Source organism: Opisthocomus hoazin, chromosome 8 (genome assembly GCF_030867145.1).
Source record: "Opisthocomus hoazin isolate bOpiHoa1 chromosome 8, bOpiHoa1.hap1, whole genome shotgun sequence".
In the NCBI taxonomy this organism is placed as follows: domain Eukaryota; kingdom Metazoa; phylum Chordata; class Aves; order Opisthocomiformes; family Opisthocomidae; genus Opisthocomus; species Opisthocomus hoazin.
In genome coordinates this window covers 47,974,307-47,993,612 of record NC_134421.1, presented here as the reverse complement: position 1 = coordinate 47,993,612, position 19,306 = coordinate 47,974,307, and the positions used below count along the sequence as shown (strand labels likewise).

Genomic DNA, 19,306 nt, shown 5'->3' with positions numbered 1-19,306 from the left:
CATAGAACAAGAAAAGCAGTCAGCTTCTCTCCAATCCATGTACCAGAACTCTAGCTGATAAGACCTTTCCAGTGGTCCATCAGTATTTGTTGAAGCTTTCACATGTTTTCCTCCCATCACTTCCTGTTGAAGTCCTCATAAAGCAGCTTCTTCCCAGATACCGCTTTTGGATTTTGAAAGACACAAAGTCACCTTCTGTGCCAAGGAAGGCAAGTGGCAATATTGTTCTGTGCAATCAGCCATCACTAATACTTTAACAGGAGCTGATGAAAGCAATATTGAAGTCGATCATGGTAAAAGGTAAACTGTCCAATAACAAAAGAGTGATTGCTGCATTATCTCACTGAGATAAGGAAAGAAGCAGCTGGCAGATCTATGTATGTCTGTATGTGCATGAACGTGTAATTTTGATATTGCAGTGTCTAGACACCACCCTAATTTCATGCACATTAGTAACCGCCTTCAAAGGAGGCTCTTAACAAATGAATAGAGAGTTTGTTTTCCAAGTAGTAAAACATTTTGCACCCATCTTTCTTCTTGCCAAGGAGGCAATGGCTAACACCTGTCAAATACGTTTTCTCTCTCTGCGGTTCCTTTTTTCATTGCCTAGTCCCAAATCCTATTGTAAGGTGAAAACAAGATGTCCTAACTCTGTAAGATGCCAGACTGTTGTTTACCCAGAAGACACCTCAAGAGTGTGGCAGCCATCACCAGTGTGAGGCCCTGGCTCCCAAAGGAACTGCATGACCTGCACGTGTCAGTTCTGTAAAGAGATTGCGATCATCATCAGACAACATTAAGAGACAAACAATAACTCTATCTAATTGCAGTAGGATATCAAAATTCATTATTCAGAACTGATATTACAGAGAGATACTCAGATTACTGTATTTATCTCTGCTGAGGACTGGAGTTTTCAATCATCAGCACCATCGAGTTTTCCTTTGTCCAAGCTCCTTGCAGCTGGCAGGACTGAGGAACAAAGAAGTTATGAAGCTGTTCCTCAGGCAGGAAGCGGCTGCCATGCTGGACTCTGCAGAGTCCTTTCCTCCACCTGCTGTTACTCAAGAAGGGACCTTCATTTGTATGAACGGCCCCTTATTTACTTAGTATTTTGGAGGAGCTATGAAGCACAGATGTGCGCATCACCTACACATTTTGCAATTGGCTCTAATGAAACTGATGACTATATGCCAGGTACTCTAGGTGAGTGCATGCTTGTGAATGTACCTTTTGAGATCCCCACTGTGTACATCACAAACTATTGTCAGTGAACCTGTCTTTTAAGAATCTCTCTGATTCTGCAAATGAAAAAGCAAAAGGATTGATGGTAGCAACAGTAATGTAGCTCTAATGGTCTAAGCAATCAGAGACGTAAGCAGTGAAGGATGTATAAAAAGAGATAATATCTTTCACAAGACTAAAACATAAAAAGGAAAAAATCTGGTCACTTTGGGGGGCCTCTGGTCGCCACGCCAACGAAGGCCTCTGATGGATGTGTTAGTTGTGGACGGTACAATTTTTAATGGGTCATAAAGTCAATGTTGAGACCGTACTTCTGTATTCAGCAATTATGAATTTTGTTTCTTTGGAGGATGTTTTGTAGGTCTCTCTTAATAATTAGGAGCCACCAAAGGTAATATTGTGAAACATAATCACTGGCAATTTTCTTCTGTTTGATTAACTGGCAGTGTGAGCTCTCTGTTTTGTAGAATGTTTGCTTGGCTTCAGCCACAGAGTTTCCATGAGGGCCTTTGGTTCACTGAATGAAGTATCTTGTGCTGATCTTCAAAAGAGAAACACAAAATTGCACGCTCAAGAGTAGGATTGGTTTCCTGGCACTTAATCCCAACTGTGTCTCTCCTTCCCTTCTTCCCTCTGTCTCTCATTCTTCCCATTGCAGATCAGTGATCTTATTCCAGACTTCTTTGCTGTTGTCTTCTTCTGCTTCATAGTCCAAACCTTGTTTGTTTCTCAAACTGCCCAGGTGATGAGCGAGACCAAATTAAACTCCAAGATATTATTTTTAAATTCAGTTTGAGGGCTGCTGCTTCTATTTTGACCTAACAAAGGGCTTGCATATGGGAAGCTAGTAACACTTTTCCAAATATGGTAGTTGATTTCATAAAAGCATTTGCAACTTTATTGACCTGCTTAGGCTTTTGTCTTATGCAAATACAGAAGGGTTAGCTTTTCTCAGTAATCTGATTCTCCCATGCCACTCTCCTGTCTGACACAGCCAAACATACTTGCCACAGTACTTCATAACCCCTATTCTAAAAGACTGTAATGATATATATCATAGTCATATCACAAGTTGAAACGGCGTAGAGTTGAAAAACAGTGCACAGACATTGCAGAAAATTGATTTCAGTGCATGTTAGGTAGTACCACTCCATCAATTTCAAAGAACTTTGTCATACGCTATACTAATACATCTGAGATGGTCATTCTCACCTAGACCATAATTATTTCATTATAGTTTGAGATGAGTCTCTAGAGTTCTTCTTGCTTCTCCTGTGGAAGGAATTCAGAGAGTTCACTAATACTGTTTAATGTTTCAATACTAGTCATGTAGATGAAATGGGTTAAGAAAAGTACACCAGGAAACTTCTTTGAATTCTGTCTCCATCCTATGGTATATTCATGATCAGTGAACAACATAACTGTAGATGACCTAAGTCAGAAATCATTATTTCTCCTGTAAGTATCCATGCTTGTCTGGTTGGACACTCAGCTATGCAAATCACTGGATTTTGTAAATGGAAGTACCAATTTTGCATAGTCAGAGAAATAAGAACTGTTAAATAAATAGACCGAACATCCTGGCTTTAACTGAGGAATTCAGGAAAAGTGTTCTGATATACAAACTTATCAAAGTTGGAAATCTCAAAAAAGATGAATCAAAGCTCAAAGAAAATGCACACTTGAGTTATTTGGGGAGTAAGCTCTCTCTTCCTTGCAATTAAGTATAATGACATGCATATCTGACACATGCATCACCATCACATACATGTAGCTGTAGGAGTGGAAGATACTGATTTAGCAATGTCAAAACACATGTTTTTTTATGCAGTGAATGAATAGAATGGCATTATTATCTTAGCCATTGCAGAAAAATACCATGAAAAGAAGCAGATTGGCCTATGCCCTGGAGAAAGGTCATGGGACTTCTACATATTTATACACATACAATAATGTTCAGCTTGAAGAAAAAAAAGCGGCCAAGCGGCTTGCTCAGAGTGAGTGAGTGGCACAGCTTAGATTAGAACAGAGAGCTGCTAAAGGTTGGTATGCTTTGATATGCAAACCTACATATTTTGGCAAAAGGGCAACAGCTTACACATGAATGCAAGCAGCTGCATCTTTGAGTTACTTTTCATGGAGTGGCCTGTAGTAACAACAATAATACTTAGCACATTCACGGAATTGAATATTCTCAAAACACTAATAAACAGTTACCTAGCACGGTGGTAAAGTATAAGCTCCACTTTATAGCTAAGCAAACAAAGACACAGATGACTATTGAGTTGCTGAAAGTCACCCTCAATTCAATGACAAATAAAACTAAAACTGAAGAAATCTTATGGAAGACTTATATAGTCACTATGGCATTGTCCAAGCAAAATGCACAAAATAATGCCATTTGCACATTTTACTTCAAACTCAGAGGAATGGAGCACACACTTTTTCTAATATGCCTCCATTCCCAAGCCCTTGTTTGCAAAATAATAAATGCCTGTTCTCAGCAAAAGTAAAGAAGTATGGCATACACATGTATGAAACAGCATTAGCCAGGACAGAATGAGCAGAGGAAACAAGTTTTATACAAATTTTGTGATAAACTTCTAGTATACCACAACTTTTCTCCTTCCCTCCATTCATTCCTTACTCCCTCTTTTCTTTGCTCCCTTTCTTCCCTCATTTCTTCCTTCCTTTGTCCCTCCCGCTGTCCCTCCTTATGAAAGTTAAAATCTCTTGCCAGAAGCTCAATGGATCCAGCCTTGTCATCACAGCATTTTTCCAGCTTTTCAAAAACAGTTAAAATGCAGATCTCAGAGTATGGTGCTCTTTGTCCTGTCTCTTGTTGGACAGAAAATTTAGAGCCACTTAAAATTATTAGCCCTTTTTGGAAAAATCTTCACTTGAAATTTTATATTTTCTTTACAGTTTTGTTTCTAATTGGCAAATAAATTAAAAGATAGTCTTAACCCTCATAAGCACTCCTAATTTTGAGTTTATGGTTGTTCAGAAACAACTTATCTAATTCACTTCATATTTCTTAGAAAAAAATTTACTGTAGCTTCAGTCAAGTTTTTGTGTTTCTTTTCAAGTTTTTTTGCCATTAGAAATGGGCAAAACTGTCTTCTGTAGAAACGTAGCTGCAACTCTGATGGTAGAATGGCTGACAGTGCACCATGTTGAGAGGATGAACTTTCATCATAATGGCTGTAAATCTACCTAATTCTACTGCAGGATTACGTTTTACAGTGCCCACTGGAGATACTGCAGTTAATATCAATTGAGAAACTACTCCTGAACATATAATACATTAGCTACCTTACCATTCTGAAAGATTTGATAGTGCCTCTTTAGTCATGAACTGGAATTGTTCAAGTAAACTGGAAAGCAGCCAATGCAGAGTCAGGACTGAACCAAGCCGCCTCATTGGGTCTACCATGTGATAAAGGTCGCGCAGTAAATTTTGAATCTTGGGTGCAGAAGAAGGGAAAAGCTGAGAAGAGAGACACTGATTAGAGATTACATGTTATAACTGTAAAATGCAAAGACATGAGAAATGATCAGAAGACAGTGTGTATGGATTTGTATTAATGCTCTTTCCCACGTATGTAGAAAATGACTGTCTTGCCCAGCCTTGCAAATCAGGATTACTAGTATGGACATGGAAGTCTAACTCCTTTGCCTCTGATTCGACTTCCAGATCTATTCAACCCAATCCCTCCTCAGGAGGCCTCTTCAGTCTCCAGCCCTGACAGTCATCCAGCAGGTCTAGAATAAATCCTAGTATCATGCAAACTTTCTGAATGGCAGATCCCATTGCAGCTCTTTTACTTCCCCAGTACTCCTCACTTCCCTCGTAAATTTCCATGTCTATTCACAGACACTGACTGTTTTTCCATTTCTATTCTTCTCCGAAACGAACTCACTTGAGGTGTGAAGAAGAAATATTACATATTCCATGCGCTTCTTTTGCCACTTTTTCATCTGTATCTATTCTCTAGTCTTGATCTCAGTGTTCTGCTGTCTCCAGTTCTTCCATTCACACCTGCTTTGCTTCATTATAATTCTATTTGTGTACCAACGCATTAGTCATTTACATATTTTTCCTCCTTTTCCTTTCCTTCTATTTTCTGTTCTCTGTTTCTGTTTTAGCTGTCCTTTTCAATGAATCCTCAACTCAAATTCACTGTTTTATTTCTTTGCCTTTTTTAACTTAAATTCCAAAAATCCTCCCAAATAAAATAAGGATAACCTCTGTCTCCCTGCTTCCCTGTCCATCCAGCCTAATGCATGTGCCAGAGACAGCAAAGAATGATAATGAAGGAGATATATTAAGATATTTATGTAAAATATGTTTCCAATAGAACAAAACCCTTGTTTATTTTACCAGCTCAAATTGTCCAAGGCTCTTCAGCTCCTTTATGAAAGTAATCATTGAATTTATCTCTTCTAAAGACAAACATTGCTCATCTTCTTTGTGGTAAGCTCCATCCTAAGAAGGAAAGGGCAGCATATTCTGGTGAGGTCTCTCGGAAAGCAATGTGCTTTCATTAAACCCCAATCCCTTTGGTGATCAAAGGGACAAGTTACAGCAGCTCTCAACTTGTCCTAACCTCATCCAAAGTCATGTCAAGCCAGCTCCTTGATAACTCTTCCCATTTCTCAGTCTAGAATACAATAGACTGTGCATTAGCTTTGTGTAGAAAAGAACCATAGAAACTACCGTGGGAAGAAACTGCATAAAGTATAGACAGTGAAGTGCACAGTTTGAAACGTGGTCTGGTCTCCTATGGAAAACCGACTTAGGTAATCATATCATAAGTGTGCATATGTCTGCAGCTTCCTGCTTTACTGTCTCATAAATTTGGAACTCAGGACCCTGTTTTAGTCACACCTGCCCAAGAGGCAGAAGTTGCAAGGATAATGTAGTCCCTGTAAGCCTTGCAAGCAGAGGGACCCTCAGAAATGCCCCTGTACAAGTGCCCGGACTAAGAGAAATATTGCTAAAGGAGTTCCTAGCTTGTCAGAAATGGATTTAACAAGCGATGCAAACTTTATACAAACCCTATAAATGCAAAAAATTGTAATTGGCTCTTGCATTCAGAATAAGACACAAAGTTGTGGGAAATAAAATTTAATACTGATGCTCATGGATCTACTTGTTTCAGTTAATCAGTTCTAGGTTTATGAAAGCACACAAACTGTATATTACAAAAGAACATTTAAAAAAATGGTGGGGAATAGTTAAAATTTTAAATATATCTTTAAAGTAAGAGTACTTTGTGGAATTACACAATTTCAGAGTGGAATTTTTATTAAAGAAAATTTGATAGTTCAATATAATTACATCTTTATTCACGACTTCCCCAGAACTCAGTAACAGATAGTTTTCATTAAATCAACCTTTCTCTCTATAAGTTGGCACCAAAAATTTCAGAAACGCATACAATTTAGAATGAAATATTTTCAAATAGTTAACAATAAGAAAAAAGTGGAATGAATTACCTTGCTCACAGCTGATCCGTATATTTTTTGTAAAGCTTCTATGGAACTGGATATCGAGGATTCATTAGATAAGAGAAATTTAAAAGTATCTTCAAAAAGAAATTCTTTGAATGTTTGGTCCTGAGTATTTGATTCATCCTCATCTTGAAAGTCAAAGTTTTCACGCACCTGTTGGAAAACAATGCAAGAATTTATAGTTTGAATATCAAGTCCAATCTTCTAATAACCACATATACCAAACTGGAACTATTTATAAATAAAAAGTCATAATAACACTAGTAAGACAGACAGGTTTATAACACAGCAAGTACTGTACCACATTTTCTGTCAGAACTATACACCACAATGTTTGCTGACCTCAAGCGGACAGAGTACAATATTGCAGTCTCAGGTGAGTTTTTTTCGTGTTTGGTTTGAGATTTCATAAAAGCAATCAGATGTCAGTTTATATGTTGACACATGTCTCTCACGTATTTAGGACTTATTACATATGAAGGTATAAATTTTACAATATATAAAAACAGTGAATAAACGTATGTTTACAAAATATCAATAAAATAGTATTTTAGCATAAACATAAATAAAACTTCAAGCTGCATGGGGTGTGTGCATATTACAGTGTCCCAGGGATGCTGTCCGAAGTCAAATGTCGTAGTAATTATTAACTGTTATTTTTTAGAGTAATTTGTATTTTCATAAGAAACTATTAAACATTAATGATTTACTGTTCATTTATGGATTATGGCTGATGGTTGAGACTGCTATACAGGCAGGTAGACTTATGCTTTCTGTTTAGTTTTTTAACCAACTCCTGTGACAATTTTTTTACTGCCTGGTATACAACTATGAAATTGTTATAACACATCATGTTTCTTATACTTGCTAAACAAGTTTTGTCAGACTAATTAAGCACATTGTCTTCGTGGATTTTTTAAATTGTGCAAACTTTCTTTCACATGTCCATTTTTCCTTTGTGTTTAAAATCTCTTTGTTTTCTGAAAGATGGAGAGATTGACTGCACTGTTGTTACTAGAAACTTTAACAGATTTTAACTGAGGATGAATTTCAGAATTGTTTTGTAATTTCCCAGGATATATTTAGTAACATTTTTTTTGCCTTCTCTTTATCATAAATATGGACAAAGACTTTATATACCTAGGTATATACATATTCGTATGTATATAGAGAGGTAATGAAAAGCAGCTGGAAAGCTGTACAATTTTTGTTTTTGGACAGGCTGTTCTGAGGCAGGAGTGGTACAAAACTGGCACAGGAACTTACTGCACAGGTCACATTTTTCTGGTTTTGAGGGCTTTGAGGACCATCCAGGAAGAATGCAGCACAGTGGAGGTCAAAGCAAGTGAAGAATTGGAGAAGTACAATGAAATTCATGATGAGCTTTAATTTGTACTAAAAGCCAGTTGTGGTATTTTAACTTCCTCCCTTCCTCTTTGTTCTGACACAGTCAATACCCAATTCCACTTGCATGCAATGCTTCCTATGGATTTTTTTTATCTAGTATTCCATTGGGATAATAATCGTATAATGCTGAAACTGAAAGGTTGGCACACTTCTATGATGTGATGAACTTCATCACAGGAACGCTATCCCTTAAAAACTGGTTTCTCCCACAGCAGCTCTCCACTGTTAGGCAAAGTTAATGTTAATGTACTTGGACATTTCTCATACGTTTGAGGGCAACTGTCAGAGAGGGTTCCCTGCTGTGTTCTTTTTTAATTCTGGGGGGTCAAACAATAATTTGTGTAATTTTCTCACCTCAAGAACTACTGGGTATACGGAGGTGCCAAATCCAATGTCAAAGGTCAGCATTTGAAAACATTGTCTGCACCTGAAATACAACATAACAAGAATATGATTCAGTGAGGTTAGGTACTATTGTGAAATATATGCTACAACAATATGCACACAGAGGTCCAGAGAACATACACAAGAACATACACACATAGGTCAAGAGAAAGCATGTCATACAGACTAAAGAAAATTTCTAAGAGCCAGCAGCATTAAACACAGAGAGAGTCAGATTGTGAGCTGATTAAAACAATGCTATATTAAAGTGTATTTAAATGTTTGACTTTTAAACCAGTGAGGGAGATGAACTACAATGGAGGAGGAAATGTCTTTTGATGAGAATGAGGTCCTGCAAAAGCTTTGAAGACATTTGGAGGGCAATAGATGGTGAAAATCTCTGGGCTCATTGAAGCCAAGGAGTTGTGCTGCAGCTATGGGGATGTTTGAAGTCATGGGCCAGGAGCTCTAAGCAAGCCTTGGGTTACATATATAAGAGATGTCTATCTTGTTGGTAAAAAAAAGTTGGAGTCAGGATCACTGTCAAAATAGCTCCATCCCTGTTACACTCCTCCCCTCCTCCCTACCCTCTCTGCTCACAATGTAAGCTTTATTCCCAACTCACCTAAGTCAAATAACGAGCTTTATATTACTGCTACTAAAACACCTGGGCTGTCAAATGGCTTTATAAAACATATACGTGTAATAAATGGTAACTTATTTACTATTTACCATTAAAATGTCAGGGATGTGACATAACATATGTAAAAAATAATAATTTTAAATAATAAAAATATTACACAATAAATGTTGATTTATATGTAAGAACTGTAACACTCAAATAGAAGTGATTACAATGATTTAACACGCACAGAAAAGTGACTGCTGCTGCCTAGCTGTATTTCGTAAGGTACTTTTCATAAAGTATTCTACAGTGTCTCTTGTTCGTATTGCCTGCTGCAGCCAGCTCTGAACTGTCTGGGCTACTCTAGCTTTAAATATATGACAAATGACAGAGGGCTTACTGAAGGGAAATACGGCTTTTTATATGTTAGGACTAGCCCAATTGTGAGTGATTTCTGTTAATTTTACTGCCTGAAACGCTTCATCAGAACACGACATCTGGTCCCAGGCATTCATCATAACCTTCCCACAAACTAGAAACACTGTGGATATTGAAGAGTTTTACTCCCTAAATGCAGCACTTCCTCACTTTATTATCTAAGCAAATATGAAATAGAGGGGATTTTGTTATTTTAGGAGTTATGTATCCTCTACAATTCTTGTTCTGTTCTAAGAAGCTATCTTGACAATAATGTAGCAATGACCACCGCAAGTCACTTACTGATTAAAAGAATTTGGTCCTGAGGCAGATGATTCACTGAAGACCTCAGTTATAAGTAGAAGTTTGCTTATAGCTTCCTTCATGTTGTTGAAGGCTTGTTGGGGAGAACTGCTTTTGAAGAATATCTCAAAAAATTTTTGAAGCTGTGAAAGAGATTACACATTTTTTAACATTTACAGTAAATTGGTACTTGGAATGTAAACTTCAGTTCTTATTTATTTGCACAGTGAAGAAAAGAGGCATGAAAAACTCCATGCAGCATAGTAGCAGAGAAGGACTTTTTTACAAATAAGTAGATCAGAAATAAACTATGTATTAATGGTTTTAAAAGTTCTTGCTCACAGTCTAAGCTTACTTTGACAAAACTGCTGTCAACTGGGTCTAGGCAACAGAAACCACAAACACTTATTTCTTCTGGAGTAGGTAACAGCACGCTCAAAGTAAGCACCTTTTCTCTTGTCAACACACTGTGCCAAGGTGTATCCCACTTGTCCTTGACTACTTATTCTTACCCCAGGTTAATAAGCTTTAAACAGAATATAGAAGCGAGATGTTGAAAAAATGATCAGCCACCGCAGCCTGTGTTTTGACTGGACTCTTGCACATCCTGAGGATTTTAAACTCGAGAATCCTCCCAGTGGCATATTCTCTGGCCTGCATAACACTGTCCTCTTGGTTTCTTTCATCACTCATGAGAATTCACCTGTCTCATCACTTCAGACAGTGATTCAGCAAAACAGAACTGGAGCAACACAGAGCCTCAAAGAAGAGTGGGACACAGGCAGGTTTTGTTGCACCGAAGTCCTTTGTGCTAAGAAAAGGGTTGCCTTGAACCACATTATCACAATGCATAGAATCCAATTAATGTCTAAACTGTGTAAAACTACTAGGTAATTTAGTAGTACTATATACAGCATAAAAGTACTGTCTTCAGAGATAAAGCACAAAAAGTATACTCAGAACGTTTTTTATTGATACTCAGAAAAGAAAAGAAATCTGATTGTTTCAAGGAATTTCTGTACTAGATTGACTTAGAAATGCAATTATATATTTTCTATTATCACCTATGCTACATGACCCACTAGAGTAAGATGACCGGAGCATACAGGCTTCTGTAGACAACTTCACTGGGTACTGATGTGGTTGGCATCTCTCTAGCTGCCTTTGACTACAGTCATGATCACAGAATCACAGAATAGTAGGGGTTGGAAGGGACCTCTGTGGGTCATCTAATCCAACCCCCCTGCCGAAGCAGGGTCACCTACAGTAGGCTGCACAGGATCTTGTCCAGGCGGGTCTTGAATATCTCCAGAGAAGGAGACTCCACAACCTCCCTGGGCAGCCTGTTCCAGTGCTCCGTCACACTCAGAGGGAAGAAGTTCTTCCTCATGTTCAGACGGAACTTCCTGTGCTTCAGTTTGTGCCCATTGCCCCTTGTCCTGTCACTGGGCACCACTGAAAAGAGCTTGGCCCCATCCTCTGACACCCACCCTTCAGATATTTGTAGGCATTTATAAGGTCCCCTCGCAGCCTTCTCTTCTTCAGGCTGAACAAGCCCAGTTCCCTCAACCTCTCCTCGCAGGGGAGATGCTCCAGTCCCCTCACCATCCTTGTAGCCCTCTGCTGGACTCTCTCCAGTAGCTCTTCATCTTTCTTGAACTGGGGAGCCCAGAACTGGACACAGTACTCCAGATGAGGCCTCACCAGGGCAGTGTAGAGGGGAAGGAGAACCTCCCTCGTCCTGCTGGCCACACTCTTCTTGATGCACCCCAGGATCCCATTGGCTTTCTTGGCAGCCAGGGCACACTGCTGGCTCATGGTTAACCTGTCGTCCACTAGGACACCCAGGTCCCCCTCCACAGAGCTGCTCTCCAGCAGATCCACACCAAGCCTGTACTGGTGCATGGGGTTGTTCCTCCCCAGGTGCAGGACCCTGCATTTGCCTTTGTTGAACCTCATCAGGTTCCTCTCTGCCCAGCTTTCCAGCCTATCCAGGTCACGCTGAATGGCAGCACAGCCTTCTGGTGTATCTACCACACCTCCCAGTTTGGTGTCGTCAGCAAACTTGCTGAGGGTACATTCTAACTCTTCATCCAGGTCGTTGATGAAGAAGTTAAACAAGACTGGGCCCAGTACTGACCCCTGGGGGACACCACTTGTCACCAGCCTCCAACTAGACTCAGCGCCGCTGATGACAACCCTCTGAGTTCTGCCATTCAGCCAGTTCTCTATCCACTTCACCGACCACTCATCCAGCCCACACTTCCTCAACTTCCCTAGGAGGATATCATGGGAGACTGTGTCGAAAGCCTTGCTGAAGTCAAGGTAGATAACATCCACGGCTCTCCCTTCGTCTACCCAGCCAGTCATGTCATCGTAGAAAGCTATCAGATTGGTCAGGCATGATTTCCCCTTGGTGAATCCATGCTGACTACTCCCGATAACCTTCTTTTCTTCCACTTGCTTCATGATGGCCTCCAGGATAAGCTGCTCCATCACCTTTCCCGGGATGGAGGTGAGGCTGACCGGCCTGTAGTTCCCTGGGTCCTCCTTCTTGCCCTTTTTGAAGATTGGAGTGACATTGGCCTTTCTCCAGTCCTCGGGCACCTCTCCTGTCCTCCAGGACCTCTCAAAGATGATGGAGAGTGGCTCAGCAATGACATCCGCCAGCTCCCTTAGCACTCGTGGGTGCATTCCATCGGGGCCCATGGATTTGTGGACATCCAGATTGCTTAAGCGATCCCTCACACAGTCCTCCTCGACCAAGGGAAAGTCGTCCTCTTTGTAGGCTTCTTCTCTTACCTCCAGGGCCTGGGATTCCTGAGGGCCAGTCTTAGCACTGAAGACTGAAGCAAAGAAGGCATTCATTAGCTCTGCCTTCTCCGCATCCTCCGTCACCAGGACACCCGCCTCATTCAGCAGCGGCCCCACGTTGTCCCTAGCCTTCCTTTTGCTGCTGATGTAGTTGAAGAAGCCCTTCTTGTTGTTTTTGACATCCCTTGCCAGCTTCAATTCCAGGTGAGCCTTGGCCTTCCTCGTCGCATCCCTGCATGCTCTCACCATGTTTCTGTACTCTTCCCAAGTGGCCTGTCCCTCTTTCCACATTCCATGGACCTTTCTCTTCTGCGTGATCTCCGCTAGAAGCTCCTTGTTTAACCATGCAGGTCTCCTGCCTCCTTTGCTAAATTTCTTTGATCAAGTATTCATTGCAGATGGCTTAACAAAGTTTGGCCTTTAGCAGAAGCCCATAACAGGGCTTAATGTGGTATTTTGATCATAGAATCACAGAACTGCAGAATGGTTGATTTTGGCAGGGACCTCTGGAGGTCATCTCGTCCAAACCCCTGCTCAGACAAGGCTACCTAGGGCCAGTTACACAGGACTATATCCAAAAAGCTTTTGAATGTTTCCGAGGACGGAGACTCCACAACCCTCCTGGGCAACCTGTGCCAGTGCTCAGTCACCCTCACAGCGAAAAAGTGTTTCCTGATGTTGAGACAGAACCTTCTGTTTTTCAGTTTGTGCCCATTGCCTGTTGTCCTGTCACTGGGCACCACTGAAAAGAACCTGGCTCTATCTTCTTTACAGCCCCCATTCAGATATTTTTAAACATTGATGAGATCGCCCTGAGCCTTCTCTTCTCTAGGCCAAACAGTCCAACTACATCAACCTTTCCTCATATGTGCGCTGTTCCAGTCTGTTAATTATTTTAGTGGCCTTTCGTTGGACTCTATCCAGTAGGTCCACATCCCTCTTGAACCTGGGAGTCCAGCACTTGACACAGCACTCCAGATGTGGCCTTACCAGTGCTGAATAGAGTGGAATTATCACCTCCCTCAACCTGCTGACAACACTCCTCCTAATGCAGCCCAGGGGACTATTTGCCTTCTTTATCACAAGGGCAGATTGCTGGCTCATGGTCAACCTGATGTCCATCAGGACGCCCAGGTCCTTTTCTGCAAAGCTGCTTTCCAACTGGTCAGTCCTCAGCATGTACTGTCACATGTGATTGTACCTCCCCAGGTGCAGGACATTGCACTGCCTCTTGTTGAACTGCATGAGGTTCCAGTCAGCCCATTTCTCCAGCCTGTCAATGTCCCTCTGGATGGCAGAACAACCCTCTAGTGTATCATCGACTCCTCCTGGTTTTGTGTCACTAGAGGTTACACTGTCCCATCACCCAGACATTTAATGAAGATGGTAAGCAGCAATTGACCCAGCAGTGACCCCTGGGGTACACCGCTAGTCACTGGTGACGCGTTATAATTCATTCACTGTGCTGGAACCAGATGTCCTTACAATATACTTCTGTGCACTCTAGTCCACAGAATTTTCTAGACGGTGTTGGAGCCTCCCCCTGTGAGCACGCATACTGCCAAACACGCTGTTCTGCATTGGCATGGATGAATGGCTTTCAGTTTCTTCAGGCAGCATATTGCAGTTAAATGTAGTAAGCATTTTCCACTTTCCTTTAAAAAAACCCCTGTTTCATTGCCTGCAGCCAGCTGTGGGAAATACTTGAGTATGCAGCTGATCCCCCTTTTCTTTTTGCTCTTCAATTCCAGTAGCTTCATTCTGCTGTGCTGGTAAATAATTGGTGGGTAGGAAGCCGGTTTGCTTGTCTTCCTGTTCTTGTCAACTCTGGTTTTATTCTAACAAGTGGTTCCCTTCCCAAGCTTTGTTGACTAAAAGAAATGTGTCCCACGCACAGATCTGGGTGGAAGGTGTGCAGTGCCTGGGACTCTTTCTCCTGTTTCTGATAAAGCTATTTGAAATGCCAGTAGGAAAAAAAATGACAACTGTATGTATGACTAAAGTTACAAAATTAAACCTCTGACTGCCAAGAAATTGCAAAGTAATGGTTGCACACATAGCCACAACTCTGCTCTTTGGATGTTCGCATCATGTTGAAATCTTGAATTACATCACACTGTATTTTTATGTTGTAGAAAGTTTTCCTTGTGTACTGCAATTCCATGAGTCTCAAGAGGATAAGAGCTCCGGAGCTGCTATTTAGAAAGAGATTATGCAAATCCTCAAATCACACTCTGTTTCATTGCCACAACAGGCTGAAAGGGAGTCAGTGCTTCCCAAAGTCTAAGATCACCAACGCTGTGTTTCTCCCTCGGAGTAGTACAGAGATTAAGAACAAGAAGCTGCACATTTTTCAAACCATTTCTGATTTATATTTATCTCTGAGTGAATTTGTTCCATTTCAGTTCCTTATTTAGGCCCAAATCAGTTAACTCAATTCTTCATGCAAAATAAAAAATTTAAAATGAACACTCATCTCACTAAGGTGGGACTACCCGGTGGTTCTTCAGCTGACTTTGACAACTATTTCCAGCATCTCTGCTAAATCCTGTACTTCACTCACATTCCTGCTACATTGGCTTGCACCATTTCTCTCATTTCCTAAATCTGCAGTGGGTATTGAGGGCCTAAGTGAGAAGTTGTGTTGTCTTGCTGCACAGGGAAGATAAGGAGTTACAGAATTTTCCAAGGAGAGGTCAGGATTATTGGAAGGAAGGGAAAGCAGGACAGAAAAAGCCCCATTGGCTTGTTTGCTCCTCAGCGCAAACCAGTCCCTAATCACCTCAACACAAAGGATACACAATGCACGTGTTTCTAGTCAGAATTGATGAAAGACAGGCTGGTTTACCCTGTTTGCACTCACAGCATGCTGTGGGCTGTAACAGCAAACTGTTCCCAACACAACAGGCACTAAAATAAAACTGGCTTCTCCACAGAACTGCATTTTAGTTACAGCCCTTCTTAGCCAGACTAGAAAAGAAACAGTGCTCACTGGTCCTCATTAGGGGATATCAGGTTTTCAGACGATGTTTGTTCTAAGCCAATGACTGAAGATAAATATTTAGTCAGTCTGTTTCAGGATCAATAGAGACAAGAGACAAATACTTCAGGTTAAATTCCAGTTCAAGAAAAAAAACTATTAAACCAGTTCAGGCTAGGTTTGACTCCTACAGATTCTACAGCATCCTCAGCAACTGGTAGGGAAAATGTCGAGTATATGGATTAGGAATGATAAAGTGAAAAAACATGTGGCAACTCCAGGTTCTTCTGAGTATGCCCTGCAACGATCTCTAAGTATCTGTGTTCAACTGCAAAATATTAAAGTCACTGAGTTGAAGGTTACTTCAGATGATCACCACAGATGCGTGTTTTCCTACCTTCAAAGGAAACAGACTACCTGTCCAGCAAGATTAAATCTCATTATTGGTTGAGCATGGTTAAAAGCAGCAAAGAATAGTAAAAACGAAGACAGAATGTGAAAAACTGGTGACAATCACAGGAATTTAGTCTGGGAGAAAGCTGACCTCTGGCTGGCAAATTCTTAAGCAGAGGAATAGGGATTAAATTTTAGTAGGCTGTAAAACTTGATGCAGACATGCAAAAATATTTTGTATAATGACACCATTGTGTACAGAATTGCAGTTCTTCTCAGAAGCTTGAAGACATTCATTCACATGCTGGATGCATACAGCTGAAGGTGTGCTCCACATACTTCTGTGATGCCTTTCAGAAAGTGTGTAAATGCAGTCAAATTACATGGATCATGCACACATTTTCTCTAAAGGCAGCATGAACTAGAAATATTCTTAAGATTAATTTTAACTCATTGACTTTTGCTCACTTATAACTACTGTTGCTTTAGGATAAGCTACTGGAAAAAAAAAAGACAACTCAAATTAATTTCACAATGCTTTTCCTCCACCTCCTTTGACATCGTCTTTTTAAAATCTGCAGCCGTTAAAATAAGGTTTATGATCTCAGTGACATGGATCCCTCCGGCTCCTCAAAAATACACTAAACTGTCAGTTAAACTCCTGACACACTGAAAAAATGCAATTTAATTGACAAAAAAATTCCAGTTTGCAAGATTCATGCACAGATTCATGGACACACAAGGAGAGTGGAAGGGTATGTGCCATCCGCAGGGCTGGATGCTACGGTGACTGATGTAATTCCCTTGAGAGGATTTTCCTCTGCCAATTTTTCTGCAAATGAATCTCTTAGAAGAGAAGCTGGGGCAGCCTGGGGCACCTAACTGAATGGTCAGCTGAGAATTTCCCCGCAAAAGGGTATAAATTCATTTAGACAGCTATCTCCCAGCCCCTTCTACTTCCACCCCCTGTTTTAAGGGGCCCTTTCAGAGTCTGTTGAGCATCAGACACAGCCAGACACTGTGTGCATTTGGCGTTGTATACCAACCCTCCACAGAGGACGTAAATTAATTTTGCTGTAATGAAAACATCCTGTAGCCACCCCTCTGGGGTTGCCTTCTAGCTCAGTCCTAGCACCATCTTCCCCCCTGATGAGACAAGAGAGATTTTCCTTGATTAACTTTAGGAACAGCAAAAAAAGGCAACTTAAAATGCCTGTCCTCGCTGCATTTATTAGCTTTCTGTTGACTGTAATAGGTGTTCAGAGACACAGCTCACCTGAACACAATTCCCTCAAGTGTCAAAATCTGTAGAGGAATTCCACCAGACAGACTATGTGGCCTATGTCTCTGTACGAGCTAGATGTCTAGGTTCATTTTATGCCTCACTGCGGAACACAGGCGCTTGAAGAGCATGATTTATGCCATCCTAAGGTAGACGCCTCAAAACCGTGACATTAATTGCAATCTAAAACTGCTTTGTTCCTCCAGCGACTGTAGAGGGAATCTAAAGGAGACACTGGAGACAGCTACGAGATACACTGCTCACACAGCCCACCCACGGACAGCAAAATCCGTGTGCCTGGAATTTACAGAACTGTCCGGGAGGATGTTTGACCCAAACTTACTGTGGTAAAGAGCAAGGCGACCATCAGCGAGGTTAAACAGTAACCAGGAAATTACAGAGTGACTTTTGAAACAAGGAAGGAGTCAGCTTGGGAAATAATGTAAAAGCAACATGAAAATTTGCAGCGGGGGGAGAGATATTGGAGTGGAAACAGCAGCAGTCAACACCTGGTCAGGTACTGCCAGAAGTCAGCCTGCTGACACCACAGCTTCTCTCTACACTGCAGGGAATACAAGGGCATAAGGATGGGCACGGGTCCTGCATGGCTAGACATGAAGCGGGCACATGCAGAGCTGGAGCCCCCGCTTCTCCAAGCAGAGCTGCATGCGGGAAGGGAAGCTGCATCCCGGGAGAGTGGGGCTGCGTTTGCAACCCGTGCTGCCTGCGAGAGAGGCTCTGGGTAAACGTGATTGAGTGGGTGGGCGTGACTAGAGCTTCAGAGGTATTCATAGAAGTATTTTTAGAAATTTGCAAGGTTTATTAACATTTTCTAAGCACCTGGTATCATGATTTACCTGTTCTGTTGCTGAAATTGATAGTGAGTGTATTATTGCCGGTTGCCAGTTAATTACATATCATCAATTAGCCACTTCTATCCTGGCTGTGGTTAAACAATATGGACTCATCGATTTTTTTCTTGCAACAGTATCTCACTGTTGGAGGTGTAGTTGAGCTCTGAACTTAACCAAGAGGCGAGGAGACAGAAGGTAAAAGGCCGTTGGGACTACTGACTAATTCAGTGTAATTTTGAGGTTTACATCTGGGGATTTGGGGCATCATACTCTACAGACATTGCTGGTTCCTAGTTGTAGCATTCAAAGATAGATGGCAGACAAAGTTATCAGGATCATATCTGAAAGCAAGATTTATGTCTGAGGAACAAAAGCGTAACCTTTGGTTTCAAGAAATCACGCTTTTTGAAGTAACAAAGGGTGTCCCCTCCAGATTGTTCTGCGATGCATCAGAGCTGTTGCACTCTTTCTGATCAATTGGATCTGCAGAGTCTCAAAAGAGTCAAAATAATTGCCTCTCCTTGAAAACAGCTGAGGGTGTTTTCACTTGAATCAATTCAATAAATCTCTGATAAATTTCAGTATAGGCTCTGTACCCTCATTTTATTTTTGTACATTCATTCTTCTTGCTGGATCTATATTTGGTGAAATTTCTTCATAAGGTCCAAATACTTTGGGGTGTAAGTAGTCACTCATAGATACAAAAATACTCGTTCACATATAAACAAGAATCACTATGACTATATGTGTGGAGGTATATAAATATCTAAGATGTCTGCAAGAATACAGACTGATTCCACCTAGAAGGACAGAAAAACCACATTTTGCAATGAAGCCATTTCCTGCATTGCCGGCTAGCACAGGGAGACCTCTCCACAGATCACAGTATATAGAAAAAGTCGTAAGACTTGTAATGGGAGGAGAATGTATCCGTAATAAAAACAATGGTTCCACTATACATCACAAAGAAACCAGAGCAGTAATTTATCATAAGTTTATAGTGTTAGCTTTAGGTAGGTCTGTTTATTTCACCCCTGATTTACTGTTATGATGTGCCATTTCTCTGCAGCTCTAACATGGCACTT

The 19,306-nt window shown here is 41.0% G+C and overlaps 1 protein-coding gene and 1 long non-coding RNA gene across 5 annotated transcripts in view; one reads left to right on the top strand and one right to left on the bottom strand.

Annotated features, from left to right (window-relative positions):
- CPED1 (cadherin like and PC-esterase domain containing 1) overlaps positions 1-19,306 on the bottom strand; it is a 154,480-nt gene that overhangs the window by 78,238 nt on the left and 56,936 nt on the right. For all 4 annotated transcript variants that reach the window (XR_012764935.1, XM_075429332.1, XM_075429331.1 and 1 more), the window contains exons 8-12: positions 9,899-10,041; positions 8,524-8,596; positions 6,748-6,915; positions 5,630-5,734; positions 4,566-4,735 (exon numbers count right to left, since the gene is read on the bottom strand). Coding sequence is in view for 3 of the 4 variants with exons in the window: in XM_075429332.1 (XP_075285447.1) it covers positions 4,566-4,735; positions 5,630-5,734; positions 6,748-6,915; positions 8,524-8,596; positions 9,899-10,041 (659 nt within the window). In the remaining variant the exon portion in view is untranslated. The remainder of the gene's footprint in view (positions 1-4,565; positions 4,736-5,629; positions 5,735-6,747; positions 6,916-8,523; positions 8,597-9,898; positions 10,042-19,306) is intronic.
- The window catches only part of LOC142362304 (uncharacterized), a 32,983-nt gene continuing 31,485 nt past the window's right edge, over positions 17,809-19,306 (top strand). The window contains exon 1 of the long non-coding RNA XR_012764936.1: positions 17,809-17,884. This is a non-coding gene — a long non-coding RNA (uncharacterized LOC142362304). The remainder of the gene's footprint in view (positions 17,885-19,306) is intronic.